The sequence below is a fragment of the Falco peregrinus genome, chromosome 7 (genome assembly GCF_023634155.1).
Source record: "Falco peregrinus isolate bFalPer1 chromosome 7, bFalPer1.pri, whole genome shotgun sequence".
Lineage (NCBI taxonomy): Eukaryota > Metazoa > Chordata > Aves > Falconiformes > Falconidae > Falco > Falco peregrinus.
The window spans coordinates 52,631,337-52,653,127 of record NC_073727.1 but is presented as its reverse complement, the minus strand read 5'-3'; the positions used below and the strand labels follow the sequence as shown (position 1 = coordinate 52,653,127).

Here is a 21,791-nt window from a genome sequence, read left to right as displayed (position 1 = left end):
GCAGCAGTTCAGGAGAGTGCAGCTGTGTGCTGGCAGCAAGGGATGATGAGCTGCAGAAATGCTATCTACATAAAACTTCTGTTATCAGAGCGTGTCCCATGTAGAGTAACTGCTGGACAACCCTAGAGTCTATCTGCTAAAAACAAGGAAGGGAATTCAAGGCACCAGCTTGCTAATCTAGTGATTAAAGACGGCCAGTAAAGTCAATAGCTGAGTTAAAAAAGTAGTGACCTGGCCAAAGGCTGAGGGAAAACAAGGAGAATAACTGGTCAGCCTAATAAGCTTCAGAAGCATCTCCTCACAGAGGTCAGAAGTACAAGGCTAATGAGAAACAAATGAAAGCAATGGGAATTCCAGGAAGAAATTCCAGGAAATGGCAGGTAGGGTTTTTGTGAAGATAATCTAAGGGATAAAAGATTGCAGAGGATCTGTCTGAAAAACAAACCAGCTACAATTTCCTGTTCTCATTAGAAGAAATGAAGGAGCAATCTTGAGACATACATGGCTTGGCTTATTCACAAGCATTTAATGACCTAAAAATCAAAAGCGAACATACAGTACACAGAAAAAAGAACATATGAATAGATGAAAATAAAGGAACGATGTCAGCTTGCAGATAACAGAATCAGAAAGGTTAAGGTATGGAATCAGTTTCAACTATCATCGGACAAAAAAGACAACTAAAAAGTTTGATAAAAGCATTAAAAATTAAAATAAAGGAAACTGCAGTCACTAAATAATGCAGAAAGAGCTCATAACAGGTAAAGGCAGAAGTATGGTAATAATAACAACTCAAATAGGTCTAAATTCAGTATGAAAAATTAGATAGATGCATGCTTGAGACCAGGAGAAGAACAGGTGAAATATATTTTAGAAAAAGTGTGTGGCATGGCCTAAAGAAACTTGCTCTGAAGGTCCACGAGGCCCTAGCAGAAGCAATTTGAGATCATCGATGATTATCCTTGAGCTCATGAAGAGGACAGGGCAGTCCAACACTGGAGAAGAGCATGTGTCTGAACAGAAGGGGTTAACAAGAACCCAGGAAACCGTAAGTCAAATGGCCTAATTTTGATTTTAAAAAAAATGCTAGAATAATTTATTAAACAGTCAGTTAATGTTCACTCAGGAAACAACATGCTTAAAAGTACCCCTAACACGGACCTGTCAAGAGCAACTGATGTCAAATCCAATCCAATTTCTCTGGTGAACAGGCTAAGGGGGTAAAAAGGAAGCTGTGAATGTGATAAATTGAGGGAGTCTTTTATACAGCTTGTGATACCCCTACAAGAAACCTAAAAAATAGTATGCAAATAAAACTACTATAAATGCATACAGAACTGCAGCAAAAGCAAACTTTAGATCCTTGTTAGCTGCTTTTGTTGTGTAACTGGTAGAGCCTGTCATGTGGGACTGGTTTCTTCTGGGCACATTTGTAGTTAATGATTCTTTCATTAACCACTTTGAAAACAAAGCAGGATACTCTCAAAATTAGAAAAGGGTACTTCACTGCTGGTGAAGGCTTTGACCCTTGTTGGGGCTGTGCCTTAAGAAAGCTGTAAACAAAAATGGAGTAAGGAAAAGGTTGAGATTTAAAAGGCACAGCCTGTGAGAAAAGGCTGAAAGAACTTGTTTACTCCAGAAAGACTAAACAACGATGCCTTCTAATGCAGACAGACTTTTTTTTTTTTTTCTCCATACGCAGAGTTAAGAAAAAAAATGACAAATTTTCAGTAAAAGAGAACAAGGCTACATTTTTAGGTAAACTGTAGCTCTAACATCAATGACTGAGCCTGGCTATATAGGATAGATGGAATCCTGATACAGGAAATTCTTGTTTGAACATATAGAACTGACTTCCATACATCTTCCATCATCACGAGTCAAATCAGCTAAAACAAATGATTCTTTGAGATCTCATTCAGATTCACATTTCTGCTTTTAAATGAGGAGTCCACAGAAATTAATATGTTAAGCCTTCTTGTAATGCAGTATACCAAGAGGATTAAAACTCTTTTTCCCACACAGCAAAGCCAGGGGTGGTTGTGGGGTGTCCTATCATATGCTGCAGATACAGAAAAAGGAGAGGAAACACTATGCTTTGCCTCAAACCTGTTGCTCTCCAAGCAAGCAAGCAGCAAGAGAAGGGTGCATAGCCCTTATGCTTTTGTGGTTTTTTTTAAGGAAACAAAGCAGCACCCATGGCCTCCAGGGCTTCTTGCAGAGCATAGGTACGCCCCAGGCTGCACTCTCTCTCCAGTTCCAGACTGTAAAACTGAGGCTGCAATTCTTTGGAAAGCAAGAGATAAACATCCATTTTCACTATCTCTAGTGCACTCAGCAAAGATAAAAGATGTAATTCACATATAGGTATTTGTTTGTATGGCCCAAATTTTATGGAGATGGTATTAGCAGGGTTAGAGTTTATCTTCCCTTCTAAGCATGTAACTCTGCTCAGGTATGAAACAGAAAGTGCTGGTGAGAGAGACGGCACCTTGGCCCAGTCCAGGTACAGAGGGAAAGGCTGAAGTGTTGCAGTGCTGTCATAACCCTGTACTTCAAAAGCTCCAAAAATTCCAAGTCCACAAACTGGGCTCTTTAAATCCCCTCGGGACTACCCTATGAAAAAGATCACTGAAGCAATTCCGGTCCCTCAGATTTCTGTCCTGCATTACATATCGTATGGCTTCGTGTCCTCCGTCAGCTCAGCCATGGCAGGGACGGGGAAAACGCCGTTTGTCGGAGGGAAGCCGGGACTCGCCCACCCGCCTCCCGCAGGCTGCGGGTAACGGCCAAGGGCGACGCGGGCACGGCAGGCCTGCCGCCCGCCCGACGGGGCCTGCCGCGGGCGCGTCCCGCTCCTCCCCTCACGGATGCACCTGCCGGATCAGGCTACCCGGCACCGGCGCTCAGCGGCGCTGGCCCGCCCCCGCCCCCACCCAGCTCCGAGCGGACGCGCGAGGCACCCCGCACCCCGGCGCAGCGGGCGCGCCGCGCCCCCCCCCGCAGGCCCCCGACGCCCTCAGCGCCCCTGACACGCGCCACTGAAGGGCTGAGGAGGCGGAGCGAGACGCCGCGGGGGCGGGGTGCGCCCCTCGGCGGCCAATGGGAAGCCACCAGCCGCCGCCCTGCAGCCAATAGTGGCTCGGAAAGCCGCCTCGCGGCTCTCCCCTACGGGCTGCAGAGGAATGCCGGCAGCTCCGCCGACGGCGACCCTCCTCGTCGCGCTTGAGACGACTTCCCCCCTCCTCCCGCCGCGTTGCTTTACGGCACCCGGCCTCCCCCTCGCCATCTCCCCGGGCTCGGAGCCCAGGCGGAGAGAGGCGGGGCCGCCGAGGCCAATAGGCGCCGGCAGCGCCGTGGTGACGGAGGGGGCGGTGGCGCGGGCGCTGCCGTAAAGCGGGCGCCGGGCGGCGGCGCGGGGGAGTTGTCACCCGTGCCGGTGGTGGCAGCGCGCGAGGCGGGCGGGCTGGGCGCTCCCTGCCGCCGAGGGCCGCCATGGCGGGGGCGCTGGGCCGAAAGGCAGTGGACTATGTGCGCAGCAAGGAGTTCAGGGACTACCTGATGAGGTGAGCGCGGGACGGGGGTCGGCGCTTGCCGCCGCGCCCGCCTCTGCTCCGGGCGGCCGCTGCTCTGGCGGCGGGACGGGACCGGCGCCGCTTCCCCGCAGCCTCGGGGAGCCTGAGGCGGCGGCGGCCGGGCGGCGCCGTTTAACCTCTGCCGAGCTCGCCCTCACCGGCGGGGGGTCCGGGAGGGAGCGGGCGCCCGTCGGGCGAGGGAGGAGCCGTGCGGAGGGGGGCGGCGGGGGTGCGGGGCCCGCCGTGCCGTCGCGGCGCCGGTGCAGCCCTCGGCGCGCCCGTCCTCACCCCGGCTGGCGGCGCATGCTGGCGCTGTCAGGCTCCCGCCCGCCCCGCCCCGGCGAAACCGGCCTTGACCTTGAAGCGACGCGGTTTGAAACTGCCGCGGCAGCCGCGCTGCCCCGTGACCTCCTGTCCCCGGCTGTGGGGCCCCGCGGCTCCTCCCGGCGCGGAGCGGCCCCGGGGGGCGCCGGGCGGAGGCGGTGGCAAGGGCACGGGGAGCTTTGCCCGGCGGTGGGTGGCAGCGAGCCTGGTGGTAGATGCGGCCCTGAGAGCGGTTATTTAAAGCTCTGAGTGTGTGTTAATAGGTGCTGTTTTTCAGAGGCTTGTTAGAGCCCCGGTTTCACGGGAGTGTGGCGTAGGTCACCTCCCAGACAGCTCGGTGCTTGTGTCACGCTGCGGGCTGTGTGCTGTGGCCAGGGGCATGGCATCCTGGACTGAAATCACAAGAACCTCTTTTAAAGATACAGTTGGGGCATGCTTGCTTGCTTCAATCTGGTTGAGCTGCTGTGCAGGAACAGTCTCAAGCAGGCTGAAGTTTCTTTGGCTGACAAGCAGTTTGACAAAACCAAACAAATAAAACCGGGCTTTTCTAATAAAGGTGGTTGAGCAAGCAAGTTGCTTGCTGTTCTACCTACATCTATTGCAACTGATGTTTGATGTTGAGCAAGCATGTAGGAGGACATCTGTTTATCTGAGAAACTTAGTCTTGGTTAAAGTAGCAGGGGATGGTGTAAGGCTGCGTGGAGGAGGGACTGTAACAAAAAGGCTCAATATGCAGAAGAGTTTGGCTGGCAGTTGCAATGTCAGGCTCCACAGAAACAGTGGATCAAAAAGATGAGTAAAATATGAGAACATCCTTGAAACAAAATGAAGAAAGGCAGGAGCAGGCTTCTACGTGGATTCCTTTTGAAAGTTTTGATGGTACAGTGTAAGCTTGCTAAATGCATTTTAATGTTCACATTTAGCTGATTACACCAAAATTCATGTGAAGCATGTAAATGGCCAGTCAAACAGGGGACTGCTTCATAATTAGAAAAAACAATAAAAATCTGGAAGAAGGAGCAGCAGCTTCCTAATACTGCCACAGTTACTTACTAGAAGTGCCAGTTTCCAAAGACTGAAAAGGTAGCTGAAGTGAACCTTTTCAGATGCATTTCATCCTAGTTCTAGTCTTGAAATGACCTATATAAATAAATCTGTATTGCAAAAAGGAGCATTCCACAGGATTCTACCATTGTAAGAGTTCTGCCTTGTTGTGTGCAAAGACACCTGAGTAATTTGTACTTCTGTTACTGGGTGTGTCATGAAGGGCTCAAGGCAGTTGCTCCATCTGGTGTGGCCTTTCAGCATTGTTTCTTGCTTACTAGGAGACAAGTGTCTAAGTTGTTGGCTATGTTGAGTTTAAAACCTAAATAAGTCAGTAAAAGACTGTACTCCGTCTTCTCCATAGGAGAAATGGAGTGTATATATTTTAGAGCTGTTACCTCTTTACATTCCTTCCATTCCTTCCTGAAGGCTCTTGCTTCCCCAGACTACAGGACTCTGTCCTGAAGAAAATTCCCTTCTTGCCTTGCTCACAGAGCAAGAGTTTCCTCCAAGCTCTGAGACTGTGGTATCTGTTATAAAAATCAGCATCTAATCACTGCAGTGAAGCAAGGCTTTTATGAATGTGAAGCTTGTTTGTGGGAAAGGATGACTTGAGATACTGTTTGTGATACCAGTGTTGTGCTTTAAATTGCCTGACTCTAAATAGAATAGCTGGTTATCTAAAGCAGTGAAATTGAGTGTGCTGTTATTGTGGCTTGGGGTGGTCAACACTGCAGACATCTATCAGAATAAGTAGCTTCATAACTTGAAAACATGAAAGCAAGAATAATGAATGCGTACTGCTTTTCTCAGGTGGATATATCTGGCATTTGAATTGCGTTACATCATGGGTTAGCTTTTGAATCTTGCATGAAGAAACAAGATAAACTGCTTTTTAAAACTGTCATTAATAATTAATTGTTCTGCCAGTTTTACATCTGGCTTCTCTCAAGTGGTGATTAATGGGGATCACAATGACTGTAAATCATGTGAATTTACCCTTACCATGTCTTAATGCTTTAAAGTAAGCATAGTAAGACTAAGCTGTAGGTAGAATTTTGCTGCTTGTCAAATGAAGCAGTAATGTTAATTTAAAACTAGCTGATAAGCTTATGAAAGCTTGGTAGCTCTTATGTATTGTGAACTTGAAGTCGTGGTTTTTTTCTATAGATCCTAAAAATGTCAGCTGTCACTAAAGTTGTATTATCTAAGCCAGTAATAGTAGGCAACTGAGTCGTCTTTTTATCCTAATGATTTAAAGCAGCGTCTTCCGGAAATCATCCGGTAAAAGAGCTTTCCTCTCCTTTTGAGAGAGAAGACCTAAAAGCCACTCTGCACAGGTTTCTACCATAGGACGGTGCCAGAGCTTAAATTAGTTCAGTAACAAATCTTAAGGAGTCCCAAAATTTTTTGGTAAAAGAATGAGCCTGGAGATCATAATTTTCTGGGGGACTTCTCTATCTCTTCCTGATGACTCAGCAGTAATGCAAACCTAGTGGCTGTTAGTGTAGATGGCTTTGAAATAGTTCATTCCTTGTAAAGCTTGAGCACTTATGTTGACTTAAGCTGTCCAGGACCTTTCTTTTAGTGGAAATGAACTTTAGAAAGAGTTAGTGGCAGTAATATAACTAAATTTAGCTGATCTGCAGTTCTCATTAGTAAGTCTTTAAACACAAGGACATTAGGACTTTAAAAAAAAGAAAAGTCCTGTACTGGGTTATGCTGGAAACTGAAGGATGTGGTGCCTGCTGTCACCACCTTGTATGCTCTGACAACTGAACAATCTAACCCTTTTGCGGAAGGGTACCCTTTCCACTTTAGGGGATGGTAGTGTGGGGGAAACAAGTGCTGACAGTTCATCTATATTTGCAGAATGTTCTCTGATGTATTAATATCCTCATTGCCAGTATGAGGAAAATACATGCAAAACCTTTGGAAAAATAAATCTTTTTCCCACTATAGCCCTTTTGGGATGGATTGTGGTAGCAATATAAGGTATTGATCAGCTGATGTCTAGAAACCTAGAAAGCAGACACACAGAAACTGAGTGAGTAAATCCAACAACTGTTGTTCATAGTTCTGGAGACATTAGTACTAAGTGTTCCCTTTGTCAAGGGATTGAATGAGTTCTTGGAAATGAAGTCTTGGAACAGAGTCACTTCTTCAGGAATACATGCATGTACTTGCTGCAGTATCCTCACTGTTGGATATGGTGCATTTGGTGCAGCTGCAGAGCTTTGGGGCTGGATGCCTGCTTCTGGAAGAGTCTATATGACCTTGATCTGCCCTCTTCTAGGAGTATAATAACTGTTCCAGTCTCATGTGAATGTGAGGACAACCTTGCGAGACCTCAGCCAGGGCTGCCTACTCTGTTAAAATAGCATCAGTCAGATTCTATTTTAGGCTTTCACTTGCCTGAAAACAACTTTCACTTTAGAAATGAAGGCTGACTTCTGTTGGCACAAAAACATTGTATCATGAGATATGAACTTGTTCAGGTAAAGTTTTATGAAAAAATTGAAGTGTGTACTTGTCTTGCAAACTTCAATGAACTTGCTGCAGTTCACTTAAGAAAGCAAAAAACAAGTGGTTAGACTAGTCAAGGACACCTTAACAAAGGATCTTGAACCACCCTATGGCTTACAACAAAGACTTGCTGAAATGCACATCTAGTGTGATTTCCTAAGTAGACCTGACTGTTCCCTTAACACAGCTATTTGTAAAACACTAATCTAAGAAGATGCAAAACAGCGTGAAGGAAGTGACTTACAAAGCGTTCTGCAGCTTGGGGCAGCTATAGGCTTTATATTATTAGCAGGTTTCTTATAAGTAGTAATTCAGAACTGAGTCATATCAGTAGCTTTGTTAGAAAGAGGATGTTTAAAAGTTCTGAGGCATTTTAAAAGGTATAGTAGCAAACAATCTTGAATATATGCTGTAGTCAAGCTTTTGTGCATAGATCATTAAGTTATTACATAAATTTGTACCTAGACGATCACTTACATGAACTCCATACATGACCCAAGTGTAGTTGCATGTTAAATACCTGAAAGTGTGTTAAAGCTCATGTCTGGTACAGCCATCGTTGGCCTGAGCTTAGTGACAGTATGATCTCTGGCAATGTTTGGTTTGACCTACTTGTGTAGGTAGGTATAAAAAGAATTCCAAGTGACTTCTTCAAAGCTTCCACAGAGGAATTGTAGCTGTTCAGCTTTGTTGTGACAAACCTTGATGGCTTTTTGGCATCCTTTTAAACTAGTTGGGGTGGGATCTTGAATGCTTTGAAGTCTATGGGGGGTGAATGTCTTCCACAGACCACAATGGGATTTTATCTTTCTAGGAAAAAGATACTTGAGCAGCAAATACTTGTAAGAATGACAGCTCTTGAGGGGAAATGGGATTATTTTTTTTTAATACTGTTACATTAAGCAAGGTTAATGCTGGGGCAGTTTCCTGATTTCTACCTATGCTGTTTGTGGTACCTTTCTCTCTTTGTTGATTATGAAAGAAAGTAACACTTTTTTTTTTTCTGCTTTCTTCCATGTGCTTCTTGAATGGAAAATAATGATGGCCCACTCAAACAGTACGGTAAGAAAATGGAGGGGGCTCCCAGTTTCATGTTCACCCTAATTTCAGTAACTTGCAGTCTTTTTGCCTGAGCACTGTTATGACCTTGCCTGCATTTGATAAGCATGCTGCAGACTTCCAGGAATGATGCACTAGTAATGCAAGTCTGAGGTTAAGGTCTCCTAAAGTAATTGCTACAAAATTAAAGGGGTTTCATTTTTTTTCCATACTCCTTGCAAAGGAGATGAGATCAATCTGGAGCCACTCTTCTATATAGCAACAATACAGGTACATAACTAAACTACCTGGATTATTTTGAACCAACTTTATGTCAGACAATAAATGGTACCATATAACTCTCACTACAGACTCTTTCCTTCAGCCTTTAAGTTTGCTCCTGAAACTGGGAGAGGGTTTTTTATGTTGTGAATCATAATGTTATGGAAGACTTGCTCTCCTACACAGACCAAAGACAAACTGTATAGGTGTAGTTCAGTTTCTGTGTGTGGAAACTTTAAAGCGCAGCCTGCCTGGAGGCACTTAACACTGGATAACCATCTCAGGTGACAAGGTTCCCAATCTGCCTCCCTGGTCAACAGAGGAGTTGTCTTGCTGTTTTACTGTGCAGATCATGGTTGTGACTAGATGTTTGTTTCTGGTGCTCTTATTGTCCTTTAAAACTATTTAAATAGCTACATTAAAGCCTATAAAATAACACCTGTGCTGCTGACTTAGTTTTCTGTCAGTGTTGTGTTGCAAGATATCTTGTAAGTGGTGCTATAGGTACATTTTTTTACACTAGCTATCTAACCATAGCTGTACACATGCAATCTTCTCAGTTATGCTATGTTACCTCTCATGTGCCTGAAAGACTTTAACCATTACAGATGTCAGTTTTCCTATCTGTAGGAATGTAGTAAAATGCACTTACTGCACTCTTCAAAATACTCTTATTATGAATCTGAGTTTGGATTAATGCATGTTCTGTAGACACTTACTGAAATACTATGTTGTTTTGCATATTGCACTAAGGTTAAAATGTCAAAACTGTGTGTGCAAATTAAACTCACTTTTTTCTATACTTTTTTTATAGTTAAGTTTCCTACATTGCAACCCAAATCTGCAGGAAGCAAGTGTGGCTTTTAACCTCACTGTTCTGTTACAAGCTAGTATCCAGACTACAAGAGAAGTCTTTGGAATTAATGTTGCAAGAAACTTAAATATCCTCTGACAATTGCAAATAATTGTAATATCTGCAGTGTTAGGGGAAGTGTCAGGAGAATGGATAGTTGGTATCTGCAAAGCTTTTTCTTACAAGGTGCACCTCTTGCCATATCTGGCTAAGTTATTTTGAGCATGGTTTGTTTCCCATTAGAAGATGACTGTGGAAACAATTCTACTGAAGCTGTTACTTGTAACAGTAGTGGAAATTGGACTTAAGACACTATTTTTTCTCAGTTCGGAGTCTTTTAGATAATACCCATCAAACTGAGCTCTTGTCAGTTTTTCGAAGTTGATTCTTTGTTTTTTGTCTCAGTTTTTCTCTCTGTGTACATACATACCTGTAGCTAACTGCTCTACTGCCATATCTGTCTAATCACTGAGCTTTAGGTAGTCACTGAGTGGTTCAAGCAATTGTAGTTGAAGCTTTAGGTAACAATTTGGTTTGGTTGCAGGGCCCTGCTCTTTCAAAGAGAAGATGTAAGCACTTGGAAGAATATGTTGGCTGAGTGTTTCTTAACACTCAGCATAACATCGAAACAGTTCATTTCTTCACTTCAGCAAATCCTTGTGTTTTCATTGCATTTTTGTGGAGCCTTATTTGAAAGAGGTGAATGCTAATTCTCTGCATAGAAGTGGGATATAAATCGAGGTTATTATACGACTATACCAATCAGACTGCTGAATGATGGCTGAGGGATAATTACACAAAACTGGATTTCAATGGCCTTAGAGTAGTTCCTCTCCAGTCTGCAAGAAGATTAAGAGTGGGTGGTTCTTTGTTCCCTCCTGAAGACTAGATCCTGCTAAAAGGAGGGTTTAGTTTTTCTCTCTTGCATCAAAAGTAGTCCCTGTCTTGGAATTTTACCCTTGACCCTGTCCTCTGAAGCTTTGTGTAGCTAAGGAAAACTATAGGAACACTGCAGGAGGACCATGTTTCTGTGTAACTTCATTTTCTTTTTCCTTCACAGCACTTTTGGGGACCAGTTGCCAACTGGGGACTTCCTGTTGCTGCTATTAATGACATGAAGAAATCGCCAGAAATCATTAGTGGCCGAATGACATTTGGTAAGACCCAAGACAAATTTTTCATCAGTACACTGACTACAGAATACAGTTTCTGTCTGTTGAGCGGTGATCTGTTACTAGTTGCCTGCAAACACATGATCAAAGCAGATATCAAGAGGCCGCTTAAAAACTGAAGTGCTGAGACATTGCAGAGCTCTTTCAGAGAGCTTTCCAGTAACTTTTGTTGGGGGGAGAGGTAGGTGGATCTTAAGTCTTACCAGTTTTGATCACTAGATTCCCTCTTAAAATATTCTTTTAGTACCTTATACTACTGCACACACTAGTTCAGAATGTATCTCTTTACCCAATGTTATTCTTCATAGAAAGAACAATGATGCTTTGTGGTCAGTGCAAGACAAATACCAACCCTGAGAAAGCAAAGAAATGGTAATGCTTGGTCTGCAGGGTGCAAAAAGCAGCTGAGGGAGATTAACTCCTTGCAAACAGTTGCCTGTGAGAGGCTAGTGTGACTCTTAGAAAAGTGTATTTCTTCTTAAATGCATAAGCGATACTTTTTCCACCTTTTTTGGAACATGTGTAGCCTTTGCCTAGATGTCTGTCCTTATGTTCAAATTCTTCTCTAGGATCATAAATCTGCTAGGTTTAATAGCATAATTTTGGCATTATGTCTCTTCCTTAGCTCAGTTAATAACTTAATTCTGAGTAATTCTTCTTCCCCAAAGCAAAATACTTCAGGTTAAGAAAATTTGTAGCCTCCTGTTCACTAGGTTCTGCTTAGCGTAATTCAGTCTCTTAATTAGCTTCCTCTGGATGGAAGACCAGTTTAAATAGTCTCTGGTATAACAGCTGTTTTGTAAATAACATTTTGGTGGCAGCTACCCAGCTCAGCAAAGTCGAGGCACTTTTTTTAATTTTTAAAAGTATATACATGGTGATATGTGTACAATATTTTTTTTTCAATCTTCTAGGTTCTGTACTTTAAAAAAGGCTGTTGTCCCTGAATACTTAATTTCCAATTATTTCTTTTCTTTAAGACTCTCAGAACTTTGTGAAACTGGTGACTTTTTGAGTTGTAATTTCCTATATTTAAATGCAGTTATAGTGGGAGAGTAGATTAAAATTGTTTCTCATCTTGCTGAAAAACAAGTAACAAAGCTTTATGGTTCTGAATGGCCTTGATTTCCTGAGGATGGAAAGCTCCTTCTCTTAAAGTCCATTTTAAAATGTTCCCAGCAAGAACTGTGTTTAAGTAATAGAGTATTTTTTAAAATTCTGTCATAGAAATTGTCAGAATAATTGTGTAGGACAAGCCTTGTCTCATTGAGATTGACTCTTACTCTCTGGTTGAGATAGTTTAGGTAATAAACGAAAAAGATTTCGGTTGCATCACAGGAAAGTCTGAGGAAAAGGAGTTTTTGTGGAAAGCCGCAGCCCTGCAAATTTATTGTGTAGCAAAAGTGAACAATTTGGTGTGTTTTCCTGCATGGATTCCTCAAGTAGACATGCTTGTAGGACTACTGGGAAACTCAAAGTTGTGAGGAGTGTTCTGCTTGTCATTACATTCTACTAGTATGAAAATTATGGCTCCACAAAATGCAGATATTGAAAGTCTACTAACAATATCATGTTTTGCAGCACTGTGTTGTTACTCCTTGACTTTCATGAGATTTGCCTACAAAGTGCAGCCAAGGAACTGGCTTCTTTTTGCATGCCACTTGACTAATGAAGTTGCACAACTTATTCAAGGAGGACGACTGATCAAATACAGGCAAGTCACGCTTTTAAAAAGGGCAAGTCATAAACTGATGGCTCTTGGAGTACTCTGTTAGTGCCTTTTAACTGTGGTGCAAACCTCTGTGTGGTTTCTGGAGTCATTTAACTTCATTTTGCAAACATATTAACAGGCTTGTTGTCAGTAGGCTGAACTATGATACCTTGCTTTGCACCTCCCCTAAACTGAGGGGTGCACACAGAAAAGGCTGAAAACCCTTATGGTCACGGATGTAGGCAGGGTTATCAGCATCTGCTGGCTATTTTGGGGTGTGTTTCATGTATTAAGTCTACATGTGTCTGTCTCTAATTCCTGAGACAGAAACATCTATTAAACTGTGAAGGGATTGTATATCTGAAAGAGAAATCAAGCAAAACCTCTCTAAGCTGGCTGTTCTATATATGGGATGAATTTAACTGAGTGTGACTGGGGAACAGGCTGCAGGCAGTCTCATGTCCTTCATTGTGTAGCAAGTAGTGCAGACACTGCCCCAAGCAGTCCTGATGAGTCAGGATTATGGCTTTTCCCTCTTCTGCTCCAAGAAATCCATGTGAAGCAATGGGAGAATGAAGCCTCCTGAACTATAACTTAAAAAAAAAAAGGGGGGGGGGGGGGGGGCGGGGAAAACCAAACCTGAGCAAAACTGCAAGTGGACCAGCCTTTGCATACATAACTGGCCAAATGTTCTTCATTCCTGAAGTTCTGCTATAAGTACAGATATTTTTTTTTTATAGCAATTGCAGTTCAGTATTCACTCTTACAAAAGTTGTTCTTCTCTTGGCAGGATGGAGAAAAAGAACTAAACATCTAACTTGAAATAAGCCAAGGAATGTGTTCAACCTGAATTACAACCAAGGAAGACTTGCCATCTACAGCTGCTGTGACAATTACAACGTGGGGATAAAACAGAAAAACTTACTATGAATATGACCCCACAAAGAATCCTTCTACTAATTTTTTTTTATCTTGCCTTTTAAAAAGTACTATTCGGCAATGTAAACCATTGCATTTAAAGTCTTGCAGCCTTACAGGTCCATAATAACTACCCTTTTAATAAAGAGTTAGTCATCCAAATAACAAGCAATATTTGAAAACCAACTTTTTTATCTAACAGTCTACAAAAGTGGCCCATGATGGTTTGACAAAACTTGTTCCTCAAATCACTATGAACAGAGGTCAGTGAACAGAACTGTAGGTGGTATCATTGTTCTGTGTATTAACATACTCTTAAAAGCCATTTAACTTGGGTGCATTCATTCCTGTTCTATTTTTAACTTAAGCAGTGGCTTGCTATTCTACAAGAACAAATGTGTAGATAGGCAGCCTGGAAGTAACCAGCTATTCCTCTTCCCTTACTGCATGCCTTGTCTCAGTAAAGAGACTTCATTAGCATACACTTTTATGTCGCACATTATTTAAAGAAGACTTGGAAAAGCAAAAGCATAGCACTGAATGAAGGAAGGCGATGAAGTCTAATACTCTTCTTTAAGAAGTTCTAAATGGCTTTTATTTTTTTCCAACTGTTTGAGTTGCTCTAGATGTATGTAATCCTTATACAGGCAAAAACTTGTCTGGAGTCTAAGATCTGAAGGACACAAGGTGCCTTTCAGTAGTTTTTGACTTCATTGGGAGAGTGTTTTCCTGCATGACCTGCCTGAAAGTTACGTTGCTGTAAAGATAGAGATGACAAAGAATGTATGTGATGGGTTTTATTTCAGTGCAGTGGTTTTGAACAATAAACATGTTGCAAATGGCAATAAATCCCTTCAACATTTTTGAAAAGTTTTGTTTGTCGTATTGTGATACTGCATCCTAAAGTTAAATTTTAGTATGGAATGTCATTTTATTACTCTAACAGCATGAAGTAAAAACAGACTGGAAAAGTAAATGGTATTCACCTGTGTATGTACTGAGTTTAGGCAAGTGTCCTCTGGAGCCTCATACCTTGCACTTCCTCCAAGGAAAAAGGGATGTGGATACTTGACTGAGAAGTATTCCTGCTGTGATAGGCAGGGTTGAATTCAGGACTCTCACTATGCAGGTGAGTAAATACTACATACTGTTTTCTAGCAATTACAAGATAGTCAGTTAAAAACTTGCTTTAATCCTAGGTTGATGCTATGATCCAAATCATATGATAGCTACATTTTGTAATGGGCATAGAAGAAACGGGCTTGTAGGGTATGTCCTGCTGGATGGGTAAAGCTAGTACTGACTGCTACTCGTTGCTTTAGTTAGTGTGTAAAGCTGCCCCTTCAGTACTGCTCTCTTGTCACAAAAGTAGTCATCTTCTCTTCCCCTTCTCACCCATCTCCTGCAACGGAAGAAGCATTAGGCCTTTGTGTAAATGATACAAGCAGATAAGGATAACTGATATCTTAGCACCTTATAGTATGTTATCTTATTTCTGGAGAGAAAATAATTGACAGGTGAGTATGAACTTCCTAGGTATGAAATGTAGTGTTTTAGGCTGCTCTTGGGTAAAGTGTGCAATACATGGAATATTCTAGCCTCACATGGTGCTTTGCTCACTATTATCTGCTGATTGTTTTAACTTCCCTACCTAGAGAATACCATTTACATGAGTCTGTCTTCTCTCATTTTCCTGCTAGCTGCCTGCACCATGTTTTCTGGTGTATTTTTGTCTACCTTTCTTTTTTTCTTCCCCCTGTCAGTTCACTGTGACAAGGCTTAAGTTCTTTTCATACTGGAGTAGTGCATGAGTGGGTTGCAGGTAAGAAGTGGGCTCTAACTTGCTTTGATTAGGCATTTAAACCAGTGGTGCTTCCTGCAAGCCATACTGGCTTCTACAAAAAAGGGAAAGGGTGGAGGAAAGGATCCTTCCTGACACTTGAAGGAACAGGGCCCAGTCTGGGATGGGGCACTGGAGCATGGGGTGGATGTTCCGCAGCCTGTCTGCCCAGTGACAAAAATTTATATGGGCAGTGCCACTGAGTAGCTTGTGACCTGTATGCTGTCCATTATTTATCAAGCCATTTGCATACCATTTCTATGTTTAAATAATGGTGTGTGGGGAGCCTTAACAAATGAGGAATTATTGCAATAAACGTATGGTTAATTCACAGCCTCTTACTCTGGTACAAAATACCAAGACACATTGGTGCATGACCATTTTGGGATGGTGCTGTTTGGGATAATCCAAAAAAGAACATTTTAGAATAAACTGTAGATATACCTTAATGGAGCTAGTGGCTTCCTTTTATTTTTTTTTTTTTTCCTCTCTCCTTATTTGCCACACACCACTAGCATTGGATAAAAGAATGGGACATATGCCAGCTTCACTGATTAATAATAATCAAAAATTACCGCTCAGTATTTACATTTGATTCATAAGATTATAGGACTTGTCTCCACATGCTGTTATTCTGGAATACCTATTTAGTTTTAATTTCACAGCTTGCTTTAGTCCTCGTAACTTTCAATAGTGGCTTATGTCATGCCATTAGAAACCTGTGCTGCTCTGATCCTACATGCTGTCCTGTGCGTACTGCTCCTGTTCCACCAGGTAAGGCTGGGAACCACATGGCTGTTCTTGTTTTGCTGCAGTGGCTGTTGCTGCAGTGTCAGCTGCTGTTTTCTTTCATGCTTTCAGACAGAAAAGAATTTCTTGCCTTTCTGAGCAAGTGCTGCTAGACTACTGCCAAGGAATGCGACACCCTTAGGAATTCAAGTGGGAGACAGTACCAGCTAAGCTCTCGGTCTCCGTCATTTCCCCCTTTCTCCCCAGTTTGAGCTTGAAATCTCTTGACCCACTTCTTCAGGAGCAGACTTAGACCATAATTTACTACAACATTAAAATAGCTCCCAATCTCTTCTGCAGGTAACAAGAGTAAGTGTCCTTGATCTGGAAGCTTACTGATTTATCGTTCAGATGTGGAGGTCATTTTGTAGCAGGGTAATGGACAGAAAACATTGATGATAATTGTGGGGTTAGAAGAGAAGAAACATCTTACAAGGCTTCTTTAATGAGTGTAGTAACAGCTGCCCATAGTGAATTCAGCCTCTCATAATTGTCTCGGGTATAATCATTTCCGCTAATACGGCTATGTATGATATATGCTTTTTTTTAATTTTGTTTCTATGACTTCTGTATGAAGAAGTGAACTTTCCCTACTGTAAAACCTGCAGAAAACTCTTGGCCATGGTACTGCAAATACAGCCTGCCAGCTCTCGGAGAAAACACAATCTTAGTAAAAAGTAGTTCTCCATGCAAAGCACAATCGTGCTGTCTAAGCAAGGACAGCAGTGTAGAGAACTGGGAGGGAAAGGGGACCAAAAAAAAGTCTTTTAAGTTTGCAGATTGAGAGAAGGCAGCAAGAAAGGGGGAGTTTGCCCCTTGGGACCAGGAGAGGTTTTGATGTTAGAAGTAATGTGTTCAGAAAAAACAATCCCGGATTAGGACAGAGTGGTCTTCCAGCTACTCCAGCACTTTCCCTGTGTTCTTGCATTAACATGATACAAACTGTATTGTGGCCCAACTAATATATAGGGCATCAAGTGCATTTACTTACACTGGAAACGCACATAGTTGATGTGAATCTGTATTATGCTGCCACAGGCGCAGATGTGTTATTGTGGTACGTGCCAGTCATAAGAAAGTGAAGGGAGTCAAGAAGAGCAGGAATAAAAAGATGACAGAGAAGAACAACATAAAACCTACTAGTGTGTTGTATTCATTGCTGGGCTTAGCACAAAGCCCTTTGTGAATATGGCCTGTTTCTTCATGCAGTGTGACAGACTACCAACAACATAAAATGGCACTACAGGAAAGATTGACAAGCACAGTTCCCAGCGCTCAGGTTTCCAGCCTGTGTCTCACAGGATACTCTGATCCTCTCTGCATTTGGGGCAGAACAGTGCTAACTGCGCAATGTTGTATGTCTGCGGTTCTGTTTCTATAGAGCTAGAGTAATTTCTGCTGTCAGCTTGTGCAGACGTTAAAAAGTTTATTCTGGTTGAATAAGACATTGCTGCAAGTTTCACCATCTTTGTAAAGCAGAAAAGCAAGCAGTTTGGTGTAAAATGAGGCAACTTCTTTATTAATAAATTGTAGAGAAGTCTGTTTCTCCCCATCCGATCCTTTTCTGCTTTTGTTGATCTAATAGCTGCCAGTGCATTGCATTCAGTCACTGTGGTAACCACTTACAAATAACCAATGTCCACAGAATCAACCCAATAGCAACCACGAGGCAGAAATACTGGCTTCCTGGATAACCTGCTCGGAGTGTCATCACTGAGGTCCTGCTCCTTCAAGATCATCACCTCTATCACATGGCCTAACCCTGACCATGATATTGTTCTCTTCCTACTTTTTCTCCTCTTCCCTTTCTTCCCACCTTTTTTACCAGTAGGTTTTGAGTAACTATGGCAACAGGCCTGGGAATTTGGAGCTTACTCATTTTGTCTGAAATCTGGGTCATTGTCTTCCTCATTAAGTGAAATTACTCTATGGGGACAACTGACCCAAACTTGGCCCTTGCTGCAAGAGAAGGCAGCACTTGCAAGTACTTAGTGTAATGGCTGTACTTGGTCCACTGTATAGAAAACTGTGAAGGTACAAAGCAAGCCACTTGTAGTTTTGAAAGTATTTAATAATTTTTTGAAAGCATTTAACCCATAAGTTACACTGGGGAGTATGATGCTGTAATTGACGATGATTTATAGGTTTGTTGGAACAGTCTCACGTCATGCTTGTTGTCCTAGGATATGTATTAACTGAATGGATGCCTTCTTGGAGTGGTATTGAGTGGTGTAAATGATACTGGTAGCCTGTCTCATTCTTTGAAGAGGACATGTGGTGTTGAGAAATCTTAAAGCTGTCTCCTGGCAGGACAAGATATTAATCTCCTCTAGTTTGTCACGCTGCACCCTTCCTGGATCTGAGATCACGGCTTAAACACAGAAAGATCTCCAGTTTCTGACTTGTAGCAATGCCAAGGGAATAGTGAGACTATCTCAAACATTCCTCTTTTACACATTTGGATATACCATGTCTCCTTGCCCCTGGGATTACTTAAAATCTTAAAACAATTACTGTATTTGTTCAAGGGGAAGCCATGCAAAGCAATAATTACAAGGTATTTTTGTATGCGCTTGATGTTAGGGGTCACCTGGAAGCAAAGCACAAAGCACAAAGCTGGCAGTGTGACTGGTAACCTCTCTAATACTTTGTGTTTCTTGGACTGTAAATTGGTAAATGTCAGAATTGTGTCTCAGCAGGATTATTGTTAGCAACAGGAACAGGTTCAAAGATTTGGCAGGGCACCCGATATTATATGTATTAGTTAACCAAGTCTCTGTGATACCCGATCTGGGCATACGATGCCACAGAGGGAGATGAGCTCACAAGGCTGGCTGTTACTTCCTTGCTTGTGTGGCGTTAGCCGTGATCAGCCGGCTAAAGGCCAATTTACCTTTCCCTCCAAAGCTTTGTAGTAGGTCACGGTGTTACTGTGAACCACAAACACACCTAGCTACTGGGTGCCTGCCAGGCACTCCAGGAAACAGCTCTTATTTCTGTAGTTGGTTTTTGTGTACCTCAGCTCCCTACATCAGAGACCTACAAGTGAGATCACTTTCCGTCTCTGAAGAAGGGATGACTAAATCTAGAATGGTTTGAGTCACAATAGAAACAATTACCATGATGCTGTACAAAGCTGCCAAGTGTGTGCTCTGCCTGGTGCGCCTGTGACTCTGGGTGATGTGCAGGAAGCCTCAAACAAATTACAAGTGATGTTGTTTCCTGAACTAAGGCATAATTCTGCTTCCTTGCTCCTTGTGTCTGGTTCACCATTGCCTGTCGCTGTCAGCGATGCAGACTTGTTGGAGGGTCATAACCGCATTTTCAGGAGCATGGGATCTTTTCAAAAGACACAAGGGGCTTTCGTCCACACTGGTGAGCTCCCTTCCTTTCAGGGGGCTTCAGAAGCTGCTGCTCTGTTTAATGTGAGATACTTGCACCCAGCAGCAGGATTGAGGTTGGGTCTTACCCAGTAGAATGGGCAAATCCCTGAAGCACCTCTATTTTCAGTTTTCTACCATGCTCCCGGTGGGACTCCATAAGAGATCCTTTACTTAGCATTCCTTATGTGCTAGTTTTGTCTGGGATAGAGTTAATTTTCTTCAGAGTAGCCTGTACGGGACTGGCTATGTTTTGGATTTGTACTGGAAACAGTGTTGGTAATGCAGAGGTGTTTTCCTTACTGCTGAAGGGGCCCACCCAGAGCCAAGCACTTTTCTGCCTCTCAGCCCACCCCACCAGTGAGTGGGCTGGGGGGGGACACAGCTGGGACAGCTGATCCCCACTGACTCAAGGGATAGTCCATGCCATATGATGTCATGCTCAGTATATAAAGCTGGGGGAAGAAGGAAGGAGAGGATGTTTGAGTGACGGTGTTTGTCTTAACCTCACACATGATGGAGCCCAGGTTTCCTGGAGGTGGCTGAACACCTGCCTGCCAGTGGGAAGGAGCGAATTCCCTGTTTTGCTTTGCTTGTCCGTGTGGCTTTTGCTTTGCTTGTTAAACTGTCTTCATCTCAACCCACGAGTTTCCTCACTTTTACCCTTCTGTTTCTCTCCCCCATCCCACCAGGGGGAAGTGAGCAAGCAGCTGACTCGTGCCTAGTTGCTGGCTGGTGCCTAGTTGCTGGCTGGGGTTAAACCATGACAACTTGTAATCCCTGGCTTTTACCTTTCAGCAACATTCATTCAAATATTCCATTTCCAAAGGTGAAGAATGCAAAGGTGAGGAGGGATATGGGACATTAGAGCCCTAAAGTGTTAAAAAGGCAATCACAGAACTCTTATTTTTAAGGAGTAATGTTTTACAGGTTTGCAGCTGATAAAGCTATGAGACTGAAGGGTACAGACACTGCTTTATATGTATTAAAACTTTGCCATTGACTTCATCAATTCAGCAACTTGGCTGAATTCATGCATTTTTCAGGAAGCAACATTACTTGGCAGATTTTCTTGCTAGCTTCAAATTTAGATGTGGATACGTGCAAACTAGTGAGGTCAAGAATCGGTGAAATCTGTAAGAGCAGACCACACCACACCACACCTTAGGAATACAGAAGTAAACAGGCTGGCAAACCATAATGCCCTCATCATGAAACCAGAGATTAGCTCCAAGTGTGGTATGTTTGTCAGCTAAAGGCAAAATGATACTTTGTTTTGACTATTTTGAGTTGTGTTCAGAAAAAGAACTTGAACTTTTTAGACAAGCAGAACAATTTTTTGATCCCACCACCTTATCAACCAAAATTCACCAGTACAGAAATATTGAACAACATAGGCCTTCTGAACTGCCTGTTTTTCATGGCAAGGTAAATGGCAGTCTCGTGGTATTTCGTGATAGTGCAGAGAATTAAGAGAATTTCTGTTGAGCAGAGGAAATAGGAAAAAATAGATTTGGGGTGACTGTGCCAACCTGCTGCTCAAGAAAATGGCAGGGAAGCAAACAAAGCCCTTTGCCTCATTCAGGAGTGAAGCGGCTGTGGGTGCCAGCCAGGCAGCGCAGCCCGGGCAGCTGGGAGGTGCAAGCCAGCCCCCCGCACTGCTCCCGGCTCAGGCCGCCACGTTTGTGCTGCTCTTCTCTGCTTTACAGCAGCCAGACTGTGCCCTTCCTCACACGGAAGCAAAACCACAGCTTCAGCTTGCTCTCTGCCAGGTGCTTACGTGTCTGTATTCCCTGTACAACCAGAAAGCCACCAGTAATCCAAGGCAGAGCCCAACACTCCTGCATAAAGTCATGCAGGCCAGAAGGGTAGACCCAGATTTAAATTGTAGCTATTTATAGCTATCTGTAAACTGGGGGGAAAAAAACAAAAACCAAAAATAACTTTTAAAAATTGTTTTTATATTTTGCTCTCAGATATGCTTCGGAATTGAGATGCATTTGTAACAAATCACTGGCAATACTTCAATGCCATCACTTTTGAGGGCTACTTCTGGGCTGTCTGGACCTAATCTCCTATCTTTCCATTGCTTGAAGTAGCAGTCCTATCATGCTCACTATACATAGATTTTTGTAAAAGTAAAGAGAAATTACATATAAAGGCTGGTCCTACATTTGATTTAGAAGAATTAATGGTGAGGTTTCTCACCCTAATTCACCAGACTGAAACTTAGGTGTCTGGTGTAACCTAGTCATCTATGTTTCCTCTACAGTCACCAGAGAGCAGAAGGCAATCTCTCCCTTACTAAAATAACTGCCTTAGATGAGAAGAACTTCCCC

At 43.0% G+C, this 21,791-nt stretch overlaps 1 protein-coding gene across 1 annotated transcript; it reads left to right on the top strand.

Moving 5' to 3' along the window:
- The first annotated feature begins 3,409 nt into the window (after window positions 1-3,409).
- MPC1 (mitochondrial pyruvate carrier 1) lies at window positions 3,410-14,313 on the top strand. The gene is made up of 5 exons (XM_055810901.1): window positions 3,410-3,566; window positions 8,528-8,531; window positions 10,703-10,799; window positions 12,396-12,528; window positions 13,316-14,313. Exons 1-5 carry the CDS (start codon window positions 3,496-3,498, stop codon window positions 13,332-13,334), a joined length of 324 nt encoding a protein of 107 aa, XP_055666876.1. The 5' UTR covers window positions 3,410-3,495; the 3' UTR covers window positions 13,335-14,313.
- Window positions 14,314-21,791: the final 7,478 nt, after the last annotated feature.